This window comes from Cavia porcellus, unplaced genomic scaffold (assembly GCF_034190915.1).
Source record: "Cavia porcellus strain 051 isolate PalLab524CR breed Dunkin Hartley unplaced genomic scaffold, mCavPor4.1 scaffold_14, whole genome shotgun sequence".
NCBI classification, from domain to species: Eukaryota; Metazoa; Chordata; class Mammalia; order Rodentia; family Caviidae; genus Cavia; species Cavia porcellus.
In genome coordinates, this window is record NW_026947497.1 from 24,755,261 (window position 1) to 24,776,162 (window position 20,902).

The 20,902-nt window shown below is 34.4% G+C and overlaps 1 protein-coding gene across 2 annotated transcripts in view; it reads left to right on the plus strand.

The window, feature by feature from the left end:
• The window catches only part of Intu (inturned planar cell polarity protein), a 69,630-nt gene extending 48,889 nt beyond the window's left edge, over positions 1 to 20,741 (plus strand). For both annotated transcript variants that reach the window (XM_023560321.2, XM_003477125.5), the window contains exons 9-16: positions 5,477 to 5,530; positions 6,688 to 6,750; positions 7,636 to 7,857; positions 8,399 to 8,881; positions 10,237 to 10,331; positions 13,680 to 13,869; positions 15,711 to 15,868; positions 17,714 to 20,741. In XM_023560321.2, coding sequence (XP_023416089.1) covers positions 5,477 to 5,530; positions 6,688 to 6,750; positions 7,636 to 7,857; positions 8,399 to 8,881; positions 10,237 to 10,331; positions 13,680 to 13,869; positions 15,711 to 15,868; positions 17,714 to 17,825 — 1,377 coding nt within the window. In that variant the 3' untranslated portion in view covers positions 17,826 to 20,741. The remainder of the gene's footprint in view (positions 1 to 5,476; positions 5,531 to 6,687; positions 6,751 to 7,635; positions 7,858 to 8,398; positions 8,882 to 10,236; positions 10,332 to 13,679; positions 13,870 to 15,710; positions 15,869 to 17,713) is intronic.
• The last annotated feature ends 161 nt before the right edge of the window (positions 20,742 to 20,902 follow it).

Genomic DNA, 20,902 nt, shown 5'->3' on the forward strand with positions numbered 1-20,902 from the left:
TAACCTAGATAAGACTTAAGGGATACCAAATCTGTCATTATGCCTTTTCTGCCTTGCTATCTTCTTCCCACTATGAACTGTTTCCCCTCTGCAATACCTGTCTGCCATGCCACCCTGCCTTGGAGCCAGCCAGTTATGAACTGAAACCTCTACAAACTGTGAGCTAACCAAACCTTTCCTTCTTTAACTTTGGGTATTGGGTACTTTGTCTCAGCAAGGAAATAAAAGTAACCAAGACAGAATTCTTTTCAGAAATCACAAGTTATATGTCTTTTTAAAAAAATTTTATTTAAAGAAAGACTAAACAGAACAGAAAACAGGTAGAAACAGTACATACTTTCAAAGAAAAAATAAACAGTAAGAAATTACTAGTTGATGTTTACATACTATCCTCTTACAAATAATTATTCAAGATACAAAGTGAAACATACAAAGTGGGGATTCAAACAGCGAGACTGCAAATGGTTCTGTTCAACTATCCAACAAAAACTTAGTAATATGGTTATCAATCCTAACACTTAAACATAAATGTATTTATCCATATCTTCATGTATGTTGAGATTAAACAAACCAAAGCAGGCTAAAATCACTCTGAATAAAGAATAATAGTATTGCTGGATTTCACATCATGACACGATGGAATCAGCACTGGGTACTATAGTGTCTCTTTTTCTTCAAAGTATTTGTTCATTTCATCATGCGTTATAAGATCAGTGCTCATAAACTGTTTATAGATTATACACCTTAACATGTATTTCTTAACATGTATTTCTATTCTTTCTATATTAGAGGGAGAAACAAAACAAAGCAAGACAAAACAAAACATATTCCTATAAACACATAAAACGAAAAAGACATAAGACCACTGTACAAGGGGTTCTACCATTGTTACTGTGTTGTCTCTTGTTATCTTCAATAGAATTGGCTATATCATCAGACATAGTATAATTGAATTTAGCAGTACATAACAATATTAATAAAAACAAAACTTTGTAGATAGTGTAAAACTTCAAAAACAGGTAATAATCAAACCAGAATGGGTATTGTAGTGAATCTTGTCATCTTCAGTGTAGCTGCCTATAGTCTCAGACTTTGTACTATCAATCATAAGAGTTTTGAATAGAATCTGTCAATACCAAACAACAGTCAAACCAAATTTAAATAAGATCGGTCATGATAAAACAGTAAAAGTTATACAGGGCTCCAGATTAAGTTAATACGAAATTAAAGATGATTACCGTACTATATCCTGTTATTTTTGGGATAGTTGTCCGTGCTCTCAGATCTAGTGCAAGTAGACAAACTGGGACAAAATAAAATGTATCTAAACAGAGCGGTATGAGTAATGTGGGTTTTTTTATTTTATTTTTTTTATTTTGAAAGTAGTAAAAATGCAATAGCACAAGACAGAACAAAGCCAATCGAGACAATGCAGTGAAATTGGTACAGGATTTCACAGTAGGATACTGGGATAGTAGTAATATGTACTATGGTATATCTCTTTAACTTCACAATAGTTGTCCAGTCAATTAGGTATAGTAAAATCAAACCAAAAATAGAACATTGTAAAACCAATTGAGAATACTAAATAGAGCAAAAGAAACATAACAAAACAATGAAAATAACCTATGCCTTCGAATAGAAAATAGAAGAAAATCTCCCGTATTTGCTATACTGTATATAGTCATCCTCCCAAGAGATGCTGAGACATCTATCCCCAGTAGCTATGGGGGAAGAGGGTAGGCGGGGGAAGGGTGCTTGATTTTCAGCCTGCGTGACAGTAGGCTCACGGGTAATGGTTCTCCTCCAGGCCCACATTGCAGGTGCTTACCGAGAGGGCGGGTGAATAAGCTGCCTGAGTCCCTCCATGGCCAGATCTTGGGAGCTCTGTTCTCCTCCTGGCCCTTGCCGTGGCACTTACCAAGAGGGAGGGTGAATCAGCTGCCTGAGCCCCTCCGATAAGTTCTATGTCTTACTCTGGAGTTTTGTGCCTGGTTTTGTAATGCAAGGGCAGGATATGTTTGTATAAAGATCAAAAATGGACACAATGACTAATAGAATTCTTAATTAAAATGAAAAATCAGTTTTTGCTTTGTTTCATTTTTTGGTGTTCTGGATTGACCCTTGGGCTTTTCACAATGCTTAATGTATGCTCTGCCATCACTGAGCTACCTCCCTAGCCCAGCAAAGTCTTTACTTACACAAACATTTGGGATTAGCTTTTGGATTGTCCCATATATCGCTAAGTATAAGACTTCATCATGATAAAGGTTAACTATTGTCAGTATAACTCTACTCATGTTTATACCCCTTAATTGACAAGATATGAGAAATTTACATCACAGTAGATCATCATGTAATGTTTAGTTTCTGCATTTATATTACTATTAAATGAAGCACTACCCCATAGCCACTTCTCTTATCTAAGAAGGCTATGTTATAGAAAAAAATCTAATTCAAGATTTTACTGTTCAAGGGGCTGGGGATTTAGCTCAGCGGCATAAGCACCTGCCTTGCAAGCAGGCGGTCATGAGTTCGATCCCCGGTACCGGTAAAAATGAAAACGACAAAAAAAAAAAAAGATTTTACTGTTCAGGCCAGGTGTGGTAGTACACCCCTGTAATCTCAGCACTGGGGAGGCTGAGGAAGGAGGATTGCTGTGAGTTCACAGCCAGCCTGAGGTACATAGTGAGTTCAGGACCAGCCTGAACTACACAGTGAGACTCTGTCTCAAAAAGAAAATTCTACTCTTCAAGACACTCTACATTATATGACTAAATAAATGCCATCTTGACACTTAATAATCACTGAAATTGATATATATCAATTTCCTTTCTCAGTTTCTTATCTGAGCCGTGTAAGTTTGCAGCATAGTTGAGACAGAGAATTTCTGTATCCCCAACCCTCATGGATCACACCCCAGAGTGGTAGAAGTTGTTACAGTTTATCAAACTATATTGACACTTCAAAATCATCCCCAAGTGCATAGTTTATATTAGGGTGGTGTATATTCCATGGATTTGGACACATTTGTCCACCAACATAGAGTCAAAAGTAGTTTCATTTTCCAATCAAAAATCCTCTGCACTCTATTTTTCTCTCCTTTTCATCTCTCCTTTTCTATAAACCCTGGAAACAGCTGACTTTTTGACTGTCTTTAAAGTGTTTTCCTCTCACAAAATGTCATGCAGTTGAACTCTTATATGTAATATTTTCAGATAGGCTTTTTTCACTTAGATGTAAGTTCCTCCGTATCTTTTTACAGCTTGATAGGTCACTTCTATTTAATCTTAAATAATATTCCTTTGTTTAGATATGCTAGTTTATTTATTCATTCACTTACTGGAGGACATCTTGATTCAAGTATAAGCATCCTTATGTAGTTCTTTATGTGGACATAAATTTTTAATTCTCTCTCCTTTGGTGCAACAGGATGCCTAGAGTGAGCTTGAGTTGGGTATTTTCCTTCTCCCTTGTGGAAGGTTAGGGTGTTTTTCTTTTCTGGTGTGAAAGCCTATTGCTCACTGCAGTTAAACTGTCATCCTCTAGGTCAGCTATACTGTAAATATACTATACTAAGTTAGGCTATCATTAACTAGTTTGTCCTGAGTGCAGGCTTTGTTAAGAACAGAGTGCTAAGAGTAGTTCAGGAAGGTTGCTTTCTCTCTTCCCCTGCCAGAAGTATGAGAGGATTTTTCTCCTTTATTTACTGGGACAACTTGGTCAAGTTCAGCCTCCCAGGGGGTTTTAATTCTTTAAACGGAGCTTCCGGTTTGTCAGTTGCAATCTGGGTTTTCCTGTTCTGCCACTGCTTTTCTTACCAGTTTCTGCATATAACACTGTTCTACTCAGTCATAAATCCCTGAATGCCTGGCTCTGTTATCTTGGGACAGTGTTTACTATATCTAACCCCTTTTACAGATCCAAGAGCTACTGATTTTTATTCTGTTCAGCTTTTTACCTGTTAGGACAGAGTGGCAATTTCAGGCTCTTTACATGTTAAATCAGAAACAAAAAGTTCCCAAAGCTTGTATTTTACCAACAAGCTCAAAGACTTACATACTTTTTTTCTCTTTGAGATTTCTCATTGTCTTAAAGCAAGCTTCATTGACTATCTTCAAATGAAAAACATTAAGGAATTTAATGCCAAGACTCTATTTAAAAACATGTTGTTTAAGGTAACTTGGGCCTGGCAGATTTTAAGTGGAATTAGTTATCTTTAATTTGAAAATGTCTTTATTTGTTCTGAGTCTAATATGTGATATCTCACTTCAGATTCTTTGCAGGTGTTTGCAAATTTCCTCATTTAGCAGATATTTTTTCTAATATTTTCTGGGGTACACTGGAAGAGTTAAGAGGAAAAATATTTTTTCTCTTAATATGAATAAACATTTCTATTAATCTTATACGTTAGCCTGTTGAATAGCAGAAATAGCAACTCATTAAACATTTTAGAGTTCAAAAATCACAAGTCTGTTTGTCCTATCATTTTCACAAGATAAGCGTTAGCCACAAAAAAAGGGAATGTGAAATATTTGCTAGATGCAGATAAATGTAGGTTTCAAATGAGTTGTAAGTCATACTGTGTGAAAAGCACTGAAAGGCATGACTAATGTTTCAAAAGCTTTTGTTATCAGTTGGACATAGTGTGTGGAGCTTAGTGCTACACAGAATGTTTTGACCTTGGGAAGAAGAGAGAGAGAGAAAAAAAGAAAGGATTATTATTTACACATAGTATGTATGCTACAAATTTCAATTACTTACAATTTTCAATATATATATATATATATATATATATATATATGTATGCATACATGCATGACAGATTAAGTTCACAATTTTTTGAGCTGTGAACACCTGAAGAAAAAGTTCAAACAATTTCTATAGAAACAAAGGGCAATTTCTATATAAAGGACTTTTTCTAATAACTCTGTGGGATAGTTAAAGTGTGCCAGATTTCAGGGGTACAGTTGCCTTCATGTTTTAATCTGTGAATAAAGACTGACAACCCTTTTATTCAAAATACTGTGTTCGAGAGAGAGAGAGAGAGACAAAAAAGAATGGTGGTATTTTTCAAGAATCCAACTGATGAGAATATACAGGAAATGGAGAAACAAACATAACTCGAAGTAGGTTGGCTACATTAATACTGATTTTCTTTTAAGAAATGTAATGGGCTAAAATATTTCTAACTTGAACCAGAAAGATGTTTTTTAACCTCATAAATTGTTTTGCATTGAACACAGATGGTAAAGACCATTTTGAAATAATTAAGATTTAGTTGAAAAATGCCTATATGTTAAATAAATGTTTTTATACTTGAAAGTCTAAAAATAAAATGTTCCATTCTGAGACATTTTTAATGTGATGCCAAAGATACTTAATTCTTTCGGGAGTTATTAAGCACTTTTTATATAAGCATTACTGAAAAATATTAATAATAATGAGTCAAATATTTGTGCTTATTTTTTCACAGATGGAATTAGACACAGCGTTAAGTGACTTGGAGGCTGCAGATTTTGCAGAACTGGTAAGAGGAGGAGGGAATTTTAGGAAAGGCTCAAAGTTGACTTCTTATTTTATAAACCAGTCATTATTCTAAGTCCCAAACAGACTTAATCTTGAAATATACAACATTAAGCTTCTGTTTTGATACTGAAAAAGTCTTATTTTGTTTGCCTTAAGATTTTTCCACTCAGTTGAAAATATTTGTTATACAATGTAGAAGAATAAAAAATAATTAGGGGGCTGGGGATTTAGCTCAGCGGCATAAGCGCCTGCCTTGCAAGCAGGCAGTCGTGAGTTTGATCCCTGGTACCGATAAAAACAAAAAAGACCAAAAAAATAAAAAATAATTAACTATATTGGTATGTTTATGAATGCTTTTTGAAATATAATAGTGATGAAGAATCTGCCACTTAAATGAAGATCTGCTATTTAAGTGAGAACGTGCTAGATCTGAATTTAATTTAGAATTATCAGAATGGCTTTTGTTTTGGTTTGCTTGCAATTTGAGGATTAAACCCAGGCCCTTAAGCATGCTAGGCAAGAGCTGCCTCACTGAGCTATATCCACCCCCCCTCCATTTTTTTTGTATCCCTGGAGAATCAACCTAGTGCTTTCCACCAAGCTGTATCTCAGCCTGCCCTCCCTCTCATTCCTTCCCTTCTTTCTCCTTCCTTTCTTCCTTCCTCTTTATATTTTATTCATTTATTTTTTGGTGTTTTGAAATATAGTCTCACTATGTTGCTTGGGCAAGCCTTAAACTCACTATGTAGTCCATGCTGGCTTGAGTTTGTAGCAATTCTCCTGTCTCAGCCTCCCAAGTGCTGGGATTACAGGTATGTGCCCCCATGCCCTACAATTCCTTCCTTTTTAATATTTAATATTTTAAATGATAAATAATAGCTTAACAAATTTGTTTTAAGAAATCTCTCACAGAATAACAAATTTTTATGTTCTATTCTTAGATGTCTCTGTTTTATAAGAACCAAAAATCAACTTTATCAAAAATGTCAACTATACATTCATATTATATTCACCCTAATACTGTAGTATATATTGACTTCTAAAAAAAGCACTATGAGAAATTGGTTCTAAAGAACATAATTTCCATTTTAACTGTTACAGTTTATCACACATATACTCAACCATGATATAAATCCACTGATTTTTTTTTCTACCTAGTCTGAAGATTACTATGACATGAGACGGCTATATACAATTTTGGGGTCTTCTCTATTTTACAGGGTAAGTTGAAGTTTGGAAATTTTTATAAACATACATATAACTTACATGGCCATAGACCTAAAATAAAGTTTTTCAAACTTTTATATACATGAAGTATACCTTTATCTCTTTACCTCTGAATGTAAGTACCATAAGATTAATGTCTTAAAAATAAGATTTCTACTTATATGTTTATAAATGTAATACATACTTACAGTTTCATTGCATTAGAAAGCATTTTCAAATGCATAAATGAGAAACAATATTCAAAAGAACCAACTATGTGAGAGGAACAATATTTTTTTTTTTTTGTCTTTTTCATTTTTATCGGTACTGAGGATCGAACTCATGACTGCCTGCTTGCCAGGCAGGTGCTTATGCCACTGAGCTAAATCCCCAGCCCCTGAGGAACAATACTTTTAGTGTCCTTTAGTAATAGTGATTTTTTTTATCCTATCTTCAGAAAGAACCATGTATCTTTTAACTAAATCTTAGAACATTACATAGTTGACTTCCATGTAAATCAAATTAAGCATCAAATGAGTTTAAGCATTTTCATTTTTAAAGCTCTTTAAATATGATTTATAACATATATAACAAGGAACAAGAAGATGCAGAAGGGTATACAGTGACAAGTCAGTATGTTCATCTGGACTCTTGCTTCTGCACTTTCCATTTTAATAATTCACTTTTTTTTCTAGTTCTGCCAAACAGTAAGGCTAACACTATCCAGAGGTAATCTTACTTTATGTTAAAGCCTATCTGATGGGTTCCTTATCACTTGATCTCTAGTTTGAGGACAGAAAAAAGAAATTTACTTTTGCTAGATCTTCATTTATTGTACTTGAAACCAGAGTACTTTAAGCCAACTAAAGTTGACTTTTATTCTTTGTGGTTAAATTCAAGGGCTACTTGATATGCAGTCATTTGCCTAAGGAGGACCTTATTGAGATTGCCCTTTACTGTCGCTACCATGGGCTGCTGCCTTTAGCAGCAAAACAAAGAATTGGTCAGTTGATAATATGGAGAGAAGTGTTTCCTCATCACCACCTCAAACCTTCCTCAGCCTCAAACATTGAAGTCTTTCAGGAACCTGAAGGAAGATATTTTTTGCTAATTGTTGGATTGGTAAGTTTACCTGGGTTTTGTTGATTTTATTTTTGGCCATGTATTTATTGTCTAAATTTATAAAATGCTCATTTAAAACTGTGAGTATGCTGAGTACTAGTGTTCAAAAAACTATTATATATCCTTTCATTCTTTTACTTTCATATCCATTTAATGCTCAATGAAGAAATATTTATAAAATAAAAAAAAATCAAGTTCTGAAGATCATTTGATCCCCTTCATACAGTATTATCCTTTGGCTTGTTTAGGTAAATCAACAGAACATAAAACCCCAAATGGAATAAACATGTAATTGCAAATGAAAAGACTTCTAATAATTAAGGCTCTTTGAATGATAATTTAGGGAATCTGATGTACCAAGACAAGGGGTTGATGGTTTACCAAAATAAAACTGTGAGATTGTTTTCAACTGGAATCAAGAAGCATTAATAAGGATGATGACAAATTCCTAAATGTCCTTTGTATTTATAAATTTATACATGTATGTTATATGTACACACTTTTATGGTAGATATACCTATGTGAACATTTTCTTTTCTAGAGACATTATATGTTATGTGTACTATTAGAAGCTGGAGGCTGTGCATCCAGAGCTATTGGAAACCCTGGTCCAGACTGTATATATGTGGATCAAGTCAGAACTACTCTTCTTCAGCTAGAAGGAACAGATTCCCGCATAGATGAACGGCTAGCATCTTCTCCAGGCCCATATGTATCTTGTGCTGACTGGTTCCTTGCTGGGTCACAAGATAAAACGGATGGTTTAGCCACTTCACCTATCCTTAGTAGGCTACAAAGTACTTCCAAAGCTGCAACCTCTCCAACATGCAGAAGAACCCTTTTTGGTGATTATTCCTTAAAGACACGGAAGCCTAGTCCCTCCCGAAGCAGCGGAGGATCTGACAATGGTTGTGAAGCCAGAGAAGGTATTGGCCTTAGCCCTCACCCCACACCTGATGTAGTAAGGAAGCAAAGAGAATCTCAGGGCTATGACGATTCAGAAGAAAGTGGGGCCTTGCTTAAGGTGTGTTTCATTCAAGTGTGTACCTTCTGGAAGCTAAGCTTGTCTCTCTAGGCTTTATTTTATAACTATAAGAGAGTTTTTTAATGGTAGATCATTCCTTGTTTGAAATAGTGATGGATGGTTTTAGTCATTATTTGCAGACCAAAGATTTAGAACCCAAAAGAGAAAGAAATGTCAAGTATTAACATAGGAGCCTCTTGACATCCAGAATCTATTTAACAGGACATATAGGTAGAGAACTCTTTCATGATGTTGTTCGTATTCATTTCATTATTCTCTATTCACAAAGATTACAGAAAACATCCTAGTTGTAACATATTTGGGGTGTTTATCTGGCTAAATAGCCAGTAAAATATTCAGTGAAACAAGAGAATCAGAATTTTAAAATGTGTGTGTGTGTGTGTGTGTGTGTGTGTGTGTGTGTGTGTGTGTGTGTATACACTTACTTTTCATAAATAAGTACTTTTTCTAGCTGCACTTGTGAAGTGTTCTGGTCTCCAAACTAAAAGACTGATTCAAAATGAGGCTATAAAGTAAATATGTACATTTTTCAGATCATTTATTGTTTTCTTGATTATTGCCATAAAATATTCAAGTGATTATCAAAGTAAGCATCCTGAGATAAGAATTTAAACTAATGATGCTTCTGTTTTCAAAACAGTTTTGAAACTTGCCTGTGTAGGTACAGGAAAGTGATCCCAGAAATGAATAAGGTAGAGTCTGAGAAGGGGCACCAATAAAACAAGAGATTCTTAGTGGTACAGCATAAACTATAGGTTTAGTCTCCTAATTCTAAACAACAAAATAAGAGTTGGAGCACTAAATGCAGTATATTTACAAAGTACTCACATCATAAATGTACCCATTATCTCAGTAAATGTATTTGGTAAAAAGTACAGTTTTAAGAGGACTTGGATAAATTTATGAATAACGAAGCTATAAATAGCTCTTAAGTGAAACTGAATTAAGTTTTACAATTTGACGATTCAACAAATGTCGACTGAATATTTACTTAGTGCTAAGGGTTATGTTACACAAAGGAAATCCAAAAAGAAGTAAGATTCTAAGGAGTACACAGTTTAGGGAGAGAGACAAGTATGTAAACATACAATTTGGTAATGGCTCCACAATGGCTGTGATAGGAAGTTTTCAGGAATGCTATCATGTCCTGTGACGTGACTCCAGGATCCTTGTTAATGAAGGATAAGCCAAGAGATGCAAGTTAGCATCAAAAACATTCAGTGGAAACATTAAAAATAGTAAGTAATTTTCTTAGAGCACTTTTAATTTTTAAATCATTTCTGCTCTTTGATTCCATTCTTAGATATAAACTGAGTTCCTTAACTGTTTTTCAGGGCACTAAAAAGAAGTCTCTTCCAAATCCATTTCATTTGGGAAATTCGAAAAAGGATCTTTCAGAAAAAGAACTGGAAATATACAACACAATGAAGTAAGAAAGTTCCTTCTAAATACTCTTTCACTTTGTCTTTAAACAAATCTTATAATGGAAAAGTACAACATACATTATTCAACAAATATAATTCTGATACTATATTATTTGAGATAATAGGTGTGGTATTTCTGTAATATTTCACTACATGCTTAGGAAAGTGAATTATTTTCATGATTTAATGGGTAAAAGCATGAAAAAATATTTCAAAATGTAAAAGTCTCCTTGTATTTCTCATCCACCTGTAATGTTCCTTTTATATGTCTGTTACAATTTTAAAATTAGATTTTACTTATTTTAGGCTGCTTATTGGACCTGTAGCTATCTCTTGGCCTCATGTATTCATTCCTATAGCTTGGGTGGGATGACTGTTAATGGCTCACAACTGAGTTCCTACCCTTGCAAGTAGCCCACCTCTAATGACTGATAGATAAGTAACCACAAAGGCTTGATTCCTTGCTTAAATTCAAGACAACTCTGAAAGACCACCATACTTCATAGTTCGTAGTGGTGTCTGCTGAGAGATCTCTTGCAGCTGCAAACCTCTGTTCAACAACTTGTGCTCAATCCTCCTGCTGCCATCTATCTGCTACAGCTGCTATTCCCAAAATACTCCCTCTAAACTTCCTCCCTTTGTACAGCATCTGGGTGCTAGGAAAAAAGTCCTACAGCACCAGTCCTATAGCACTTCTTTAGAAAACAGGTTAAACCTTACATTTATATTCAGTAGGGAATTGTGAAGTAAAAGAGATAGAGTGAAAGAGAATTTTTAGCAACTTTAACCATCCGTAATCATCAACAATATGAAATGTCATGTACTTACTTCTTGTTTTTGTAATTACTATGTGTTTGACAAACAGGTCTGCCTAAGGCTTGCCTGGTACTTAATTATGATGTTGTTTGTAGAATTAGTCCATATAATAAACTCATTTGGACATTTCTACTTCAGCAATTAGATATGTACAAATGGAATTCACACCACACAGTACATCACTACAAATCTCTTATTCACTAAAATATTTTATATTAAGTTCAAGTTTGTAAGAGTTTCCAGTAACAAAAATTTTTAGTTAGGGCACAAACTAGGTTTACTTCCACTTAAGAATGTTTAACTTTTAATCATGAAAATTATTTTTTAAATCTGAATCAAACTTTTTATGGAACCATAATACTTCTGTAAAACTCTATTGTCCTATTCAACAAGGGCTACTACTCTGAAATTTTTCTACCTTCTTACCATATGTTATTTTGATCATATCTCTAGTAAACATAATGTAAAATCTCTTTCAAGTTCAGTAGCTTAAACAAATTCACATGTGGTGTAACTCGTAGGCTGCCCTATTTAAAGACATGCCAAAAAATGTGCATTTATTCTTACTGACCTGGAATGGCCAATGAGAATAATACGTGATACATACCCACCAGTAATTATGTCCTCCTCATTCTGGATTTCAGTATCTTTCAGTCCAGTCAGCCTCTATTGATACCACCTTGGTTCAAGCTCCCATTTTCTCTCCCTGGTTTTATTGCATCGGCCTCCCCTTTCCCAGTTCACTCTGAATCCATTCTCTGTAGCAACAGCTACCTTTCTGAAGAACAAATCTGACTTTACAGTTTTTTGTTTCTTGGGGGAGTACAAATCTTTTGTTTTCCTGTTGGGTGGTTGCTTGTCTGGTGACTTTTTAAATTTCAGTTAATATATGTTGAGCAACTATGGTTTCCCAGAGTTAAATTTGTTCCCTGAGTTATGGTTTATCTTTGAAAGAAAATATAGATAACAAAATGTTCTGTAACTTCTCCCCAAAAGAATCTCATTAATAGATTTTAAAGAATAATTTCTATTCTTTGAGTTTGAAGCTATTGACATAAATTATGTATTTTAAATTACTTTCCTTTTTGAATCCTTGTAATTCTTTTCACCTTGATTAGTCACATTTTTATTTCTTGAAAGATGGAAACTATCAGTTGTTAATGAGCCAGCTACCCTGCTAAGTAGTGTAAGAATAATTTATAGATGATTTTCTTCTCTATCTCTGGTCTCAATAATAAGTTTATTCAGATCATGCTACTTAGTTAGTTGGTTAACAGGAATTTAACTAGCATGCATGACTGAAGTAGTACCAAGGCTAAGAGGTAAAATGTGCCTTTTCCTTTCCTTTGTGCTTATGACGGGGGGAAAATCAACTGAAGGTAATTTTCAGCATAGATAGCCTTTAACACAGAAGACTTAGAATGGGAAATTTAAGTGTTTGAGATGCAGGTGGAGAATTTCTGTCTATATTTTTAAAGACTGCCAATAAAATACCAGCAGTGGAGAGAAAAAAACAAGGTACAGGAAAGCAAGTTTCAGAGTCAGCTAGGCTCTGGCAGTTAGCTCTGTGACCTCAATTTAATCCAAGCCCATTAAACATTTCCTCATGTTAAAATGAGGATATTAATATTTAATATCTTTCAGAGTTATGAGAATTTAAAATAAGGTAACTCAAAACACCCACCCTGGCACATGGGAGATATTCACTATATGGTAACTATTATTGTTTTGTTCTTATAGTTTTTCAGCACTTCTTATACTGGTAGAAATTAGCAGTACTTATATGTTCTGTTACAGTATCTGAAATTAAATAAGGGAGGAAAACATGGAGAAGAAAACTGAAAATAGTAAGAACATAATAGAGAAGGAAGGTTGTAATTAAGAGAAGTAGCATACTACCAGTTTTTTCCACAGTATTACAAAATATTAATCCAACTTTGTAATTGGTAATAATAGTTTTATATTTCTTCAGGATCATCAGTTTTACTCTCATGGCAAATGACTTAAATGGTACTGATTTAAATTTGCTTAGTTTGCTGAAAAATATTTTTATATGTGGTCTACTCTAGACCAATACCTTACTTATGGTTTCTAGGCCTGATGTGAGCTGAGTTATTCATTCCTAACTGTGGAAAAAGAGGGGCTTAGCCAATATGGGCGGTTTAGCAAAGGGACGATTAGGTTACTTGCAAATGAACTGGGCTTTATTTATCCTCACCCAATGCAGTGTTTGCCCTATTTAGAGAATTAATAATAATCCTCACTTTTACTTTAGTTAAGGGCAAGGAGAGAATTAAATGTTTGTCCCAGTTTCCCTTCCTTAATTGCATTACTTGTAGATAAAAGTTTATAAGAATTTATGAAATTCAAAATGAAGCAGAAAGTATAAATTTACTTAATTTTATGCCAGGGATTAGCTCAGTGGCATAAGCACTTGTCTTGCAATCATGCAGTCGTGAGTTCAATCCCCGTACCAAAAAATAAAAAATAATTTACTTAATTTTTTTTTTCTTTCCTCTGTCTCTGTTTTTCCCAAGATTGACATCTGGTCCTGAGAACACACTTTTCCACTATGTTGCCTTAGAAACAGTACAAGGAATCTTCATTACACCTACTCACGAAGAAGTGGCACAGCTAGGGGGCTCTGTGCACTCTCAACTTATAAAGAACTTCCATCAGTGTTGTCTTTCCATTCGTTCACTTTTCCAAAAGACGTTGGTAGAAGAGGTAAATACTGTTTTCTAGCTATATTGAAAAAATTTTCTGCTAATTTCCAGATGTCTAAACATTGTTATCTAGTCAGTGTGTTCAGCAGCATTCTCTCTTAACTAGGCAATCTAACTTGGGTGCCAAAGGATTATACACATAGTACTTAACCTCAAAGCTTTGTCCTAGATTACTGCCTCAGGAAATGGCAGCCTGTGTTTTCTGTAGCAAAGTAGAATATAGCTTGATGTAAATTAACTTCCTGTATGTTATCCGTGATTCAGCCATTACATAGGCAATAATATCTATAGTTCCTAAAATAACTGATTATATTATTGGCAGAATACTTGAAACGTAAATATTTTGGAATAAGATGGGTTCCAATATAGCTACAGACATAATACTATTGCACATATTTCAGTACTTGGTTGATTGTTTGCCTGTTTTTGATTCCAGGATCAATTCATTTAATGTTGCTGGGTTAGTAATGCTGCATATAATTAAAATATCAGTTAGGCTGTTTTGATGACAAAAAATTAGATGCTAATTTTTTTGAGAAGGATAAGCATGTAATAATTGGTCAAATATCCACGCCCCCCAAAAAAAGTCCCACTCCACCCCAAAACAAACTCTGAAGATGGTTTCAGTGTATACAGAAATATGTGTATAAGGGTGCCAAATATGTGAGGTATTTAGGGTAGGAATAAGGGATCTTAGATTGAGCTTCAATTCTACCAATTTCCTCAATGATAAAGTAAACAGAGCTAGTTATATCATCTCTCGGGGCTTTAAGTAATAAAATTCTGCCGTATAGGATTTCTTCAAGTTTTCAGAAATTGTTATTAAGCAATGCCATGTGCTCTGGATTATGTTCCTCCTTCCCTATTTAATATAACTGGTCAATTCTAAGAGGGAATATTTCATTAATTTATTTCATAATATTTAGTAATTTAAAGTAGCTTTTTCTATGTTCTTTAAGTACTGGAGTATCTACTTTGCACCAAACCTATCTTAGGTCTTAAAAATGGAGAACAAAACTGATAGCTGTAGCCTATTTGTAATGGAGAGAGAACACTAAGAAATTAGCAGATAATGTCAGGGAGGATGAGTGTCAAGAGAATACTAAATATAGGCTGAGATGTGGGAGATACTATTATGAAAGGTTCCTCTGATCATGTCAGGTAATGTTTAAACAGAGACTGAGTAAGGAAGCTAGCCATGTGGCTATCTGGAGGCCCAAGCTCCACACAAGGGAACAGCAAATGCAAAGCTGGGGAGGAGCTGGGGCAATTCTAGCATGACATGAGATGAGCGATGGGCAAAGATTAGATCTCAGAGGTGGCAGAGCCATGCTTGGGGAAGACCATGACAAGAACTTTTGGCATTTTTCTGAAAGAGATAGAACATTTGTACCCAGTTGAGTAGAATTCAGAAGGTGAAAGAAATGAAGGGGAGGGGAGGAGAAGAGGGCTGGGGATTTAGATCAGTGTGATGGACCTGGATTCAATACCCTTATACAAAAAATAAGTAAATTAAAAAAAACCCAGAGGTGAAAGTTATATTGCTTCTGTCCTCGAAGAGCAACTTAGTAATTCTCTGTTTTCTACTGGAAGGCACAGACCTATACACTGCTAATGTAATGTAATGTAAATATTAGTAATACAGGGTTGTGAATTAACTCCATTCAGTGCATCCACTGCTCCCTGAAAGAGACTCGTCAGGAAATAGTATTTAAACTAAATTTTGAGAGAAAGCTAATGGCATTGCAGGCACTTGCATAATTAGCATGAACCAATTCAAATCCTGTATGTGGACAAAACACTTAATACTAGTTAATATAAATTATGTCTGTTAATTTATAGAAAAAGAAAGCACTAAATGGCACAGATTATTTGGATTCTGCAAATTCAGTATGCTCTTTGAATCCTGTGAAAGAACACGGTGTGCTATTTGAATGCTCACTTGAAAACTGGACGGATCAGAAAAAAGCACCACCAGTTATGGCTTACTGGGTAGTAGGGTAAGTAGGAAAAAAGTGTTTGAAAGTAAAATAAAATGTTAAAAAAGCAAAAGAAAAGTAATAAAGGACATTAATTTTATTCGGAGACAGGGGTCTTGTTCTATAGTCCAGATTGACCTTGAATTCATGGCAATCCTCCTGCCTCAGCCTCCTGAGTGCTAGGATCACAGATATGTGCCACCACACCAGCATTAATTTTTTAAATTTAACATGTATCTTACTTTTCTCATTACTAAGGCTCAATACTCGATACTCACAAGTTAAAGGAGGAAAGGTTTATTTCAGCTCACAGTTTATAGAGATTTCGGGCCATAGTCAGATGGCTCCAAGCCTCTGGCATGGCAGAGGCATCAGAGAGACACAGTTCACAGTGTGATAGGCAGAAAGCAGTGAAGCAGCAGCAGCAGCAGGCCCCCCACTCCCTTTTACCCCATCTAGACTCTGCAAGCCTTTTGGGCGGTGCTACCCACACCCAGAACTGTAATAAACCAATCAGTGACCTAACTTAGTTATCCACCCTTAATCCATATGCACACACCCTTAATCCACACTCACACAACCTAGATCCAGCCTCCTGTGAAAAGCCCCACCTGTGAGTACATGAGGTAGGCACATCTAGATTCAAGTTACCACTGCATGAAATTATTACTCTACTACAATATTTTAATGTATTTTATTTGCTACAGAGTTCCTTTAAATCATTCCCATCTTTTCTATTAAGAAAAGATTGTTCAGTTATCTTACAAAATCAGCAACAGAATTCTGCAATTTTTCTCTAGTTTCTTTCCCTTTTGCTTCTTTTCTCTTTTTTCACCTCCTCTCTCCCCCAACAAGACCGAGTTCAACCTGACTCTCTACTTCTGTCTCCTCTCTCTCTCCTCTGTCCACTGTGAATCATCCAGTCTGCCACCATTCAAGACTTGTTTCTTCTATTCCTTCTGTGTGGAATGTTCTATCCCTTAACTTCTGCATTTCTGGCTCATTGATATTGAGAGCAGGGCTAACAGGTCATCTCGTGATGTTTTGTAGTCTCTTCCCTCATTAAGTATTCAATTTTTCTTTGTATCAACTTTATTTGCTGACTGTCTAAAGAACTGAATTTTGATGGAAATACTACAGAGTCTTCATGTTGCAATAAAGAACTAAAAAGGAAAAGGCAGACAGTGGTACTAAGTTAAAAGCACCTACTTTTTGTAATCAGAGCTGTGCTGTTGGAAGATAAAACTAGTATTTGTTTTAGTTAACAAAAATGTAATGTTAATCCTAGATCTATGGCCATATGAGCTAGCATATATTTAATATTTTAATAAACTTTAGAAAGTGGCAATAAAATGTCTAATAAAATATTGTGCCTAAAATGATACTGATGCTATTGATTATACTGTAATAGTTTTACTGTTTTAAACTAAAGGATATGGTATTATGTGTTGATAAAGTAAGATTTTTATGTTTTATATTACTTTATAAAAATAACAGACGATGGTAAACTTATGATATGCATGTCATGTTTTTCTTTTAAGACAAAAGATATTAATGTAGAGTTTTTTTCTAAACTAAAATATCAGTGTTCAGGTTTAACTGCAGTGTTGAGACTTTGCAATAAATAAGTGGGTTGGGATTGCAATTTGGGAGTAGGTCTCTTTAAAAGGTTCGCCAACACTGACCTAAGGCATATGCTGTTTATTTAGAAACACAATAAATCTAACTGCATTCTTCCTTTAAAGACGTAAATTAGTGTTTTTAAAAGTGTACTACTGCTGCTTTCAAAAACAAAAAATAAACTAAGTTGAAAGGGGTTTTTTGTCATTTTAATTTCTGAAATGAATATGTTCTTTTTTTCTGCAGGAGACTCTTTCTTCATCCAAAACCTCAGGAACTTTATGTATGTTTTCATGACTCTGTCACTGAAATTGCCATTGAAATGGCTTTTAAATTATTCTTTGGATTAACCTTGTAGCTGTGTTTTGATGATGTAAACTGACACACGGGTGGAGCATAAAATAATGTTAGTGGTAATCTATACACTAAAGGCTTAGCTTCTTTTCACTGTTCAATACTGAACATAGTTTTGTTAAATATATATGCTGTTGTACTTGATGCATCAATCTTATGTAGTGTTGTGAGACTTGATACTTGATGAAAATATGAATGGATTATTAATTTATTGCCATCTTGGTACATTAATTTATTGTCTAATCTGAAATAATGTGAAGCGTTTCATATAAAATTAATAGTGGAAATGCTTATTATGGGGAAATACCCATTTTTTGTTTATTTTTCTAAAACTAATTTATATCTGGTGAAGGAATCAAGATATTGGGAGCAGGTGACCAGGTTCTGTAAATAGTGTGGTGACATGAGCAAGTATTTGTATATCTCTGAGCTCAAGAGTTTTCATGTCCACTAAGATTACTGCAGTGAGGTTTTGAAAATCCTCTTAAGTAAAAAAGGTGCTGTTATTTTGTTTTCCTTGCCTAGTGGTCAGTACCTAAATTTGTAACGTCCATACTGATTTCCAAACAGATCAAATACTTTTCATTAAAGTAGCTTAATAGGGAAAAAAAAGTACCTTAATAGATACTGCAACTGCAGGGGTAGATGGGAAAGATGAAAAGAAAACTTATTTTTATTTATTTGATAGTCTTCTAAGTAAGCTCAGTTTTTACTAAGATGTATTTTTCAAATTGTAAATTTTCATTGTTGTTTCTTTTCATTGAAGTACATTCAGCTAGACTTATTTTAAATGGTTTATGAGTTTGGGGAAGTTTATATGTAAATCTTTTTCAAAACACAATCGTGTTCTCTAGTAAAATACCAAGTTTTGTCTTACACATATGGATCATTATGTATAGGGCTTTTCTAAAGGGAGAGCACTTTAATGAATAATACTTTAATTCATCTTTAATAGAAAAAAGAAATTAATTGGTTGAGAATTTTCTTTGCTCTGAGAATTTGGCATATTAAGGGAAAGGAAGATTAAAACAAATTCTGCATTTTAAACTGATAATTACCCAATGGATCCTCCTATAGACTCATATTCCTTCAAAACTTTTCAATACTGGATTGTTCAATCTTCAGAATTTACATGTTGGAAAGTAAATTATACCAGCCCATCAAGTAAGTCTCTGCATTTCCCCCTCCTCACAAGCTTCAACTAATTGCAAGACAGCCTGCAACTTTTGAGTTAATTAGAAGCAATATTACCCATGTCATCAGTTTAAATATTGTCAGCTAGGTGTTTAAGATACAAACCATAGCACATATATCTCGTTAATGACTTGTGGGCCTTAATTTTGGCATCTAATTCAGGATAAGAAACTTTGGTTCTTCAACTGTTAACTGAAGTATAGCTTGTAATATCCTCCCCATAAGATCACAATATTAAATAAGTGGTAACTTCTGTCTTATGTGTGCATATATATGTATTAAAGTACCTTGTTCGAATGTATTTATTAAAATTTTGGATATGACCCCCGAAAACACTACAAACTGCTAATAATTATTATTAAATGTAATTGTTGATCACCTCAGGTTTTCACTGATAAAATTAAGACTTGGGATTTGAATATAGGGAACCTTTTTGCTTCATTTTATACTCTGATCTGCTAATGCTTTCACATCAAAGAATCGTGAGACCTCCACTCAGTGAGTGGAATAGAAATGCAAAGTAGGCTGCTGATCTTAGGAGGATCATTTGCTATATTGTACATATGCACTGTATTTTCCATGTTTCAGAGGCATTGCTTTTGGGAGGGGGGTGAACCTGGGGCCTTCTCATTTATCTACATCCTACCATCATTTTTTTTTTTTAAGACAGGGTCTTGCTAAGTTGCCCAGGCTGAGCCTGAATTTGTGATCCTCATATCTCAGCCTTCCACAGTGCTGGGATTATAGGCATCTAGCGGGCATTGCATTCTTAACAAGTAAAACTAAACATTATCTTGGTTTTCATCTCTAAATGAATACTGAAGGGAGCATTATAAGTAAATTTAGCTGACTGTTTTTCCAACTATGTTGAGATTTACATCTGCAAGTAGATCAACCTCATGTTTAGACAATACAGTGCCTGTTTATCACTTTACTAAGTCTTTACTTAGGAAAATAAAGTGACAGTACAGATACCCCAATAGCCATTATTTAACAGAAACTATAACTGGATTTTATTAGCATCATCTTAATCCTCTGTTCCACCAGACTATTGAAAAAAATGTACAACTAGTATTTTAAACACCAAGTACCATTTATCATATTTCTTAGCCTCAGAGAATTACATTTTAGACATTTTTCTCTCCTCCCTTCTTTTTCTTTTCCTCTTTGTTTAGGTTTTGTTTTTATCGTGTCTGAGACCTCTACCTAGTAAAGGAACATTTCTTTCTTGTGCCAAGGGTCTATTAATGATGATGTATACTGACAAGATAATTTTGCAGTACCTGCCTTTTTATATATCTAATATAAATGGAGAAAGCTGTACGATCAATTCATTAGGTTTGTCTTTTTTGAACATTATTTCTTGTTTGCTCTAATTGCTTGTAGTCTCTAATGACTAGTATGTAATGTGTGCTATCAAAGTATTAGCTATTACTATTATTTATTATTAGATATACAGTGGTTGAAAAACAGAGAATCAGCTAAACCATACCTGCTGCTACAGTGTGTTGGAAAGTGAAAAATTATATTCATCACTAACCAGTTTTGAGAACAAGGATTCATACTTTGAATATTTTAAAATATTAAGTGGTATTAAACCTTTATATATACTAAACTGTGTGAAATAATTTAATTTTATAGTTTTATTTCTATATTCTATATAATTAAACCTATTTTTATACTGTGTTGATAGTTTTAAATAAAATGGTTTGGAGGCTTGTGTGCATTTGTGTTGACTTTTCATGCATACATTTCAACCCTTTGCCAAGCAGTACTCTGGATGCTGAGGATGTGGCAGAGGCAGACAGAGGACAAGATAGATAAGTAAACGGTAAAAGAAAAAAAAATTAGTGAAGCAACAAAACAGAGATGAGGTATGGCAAATAG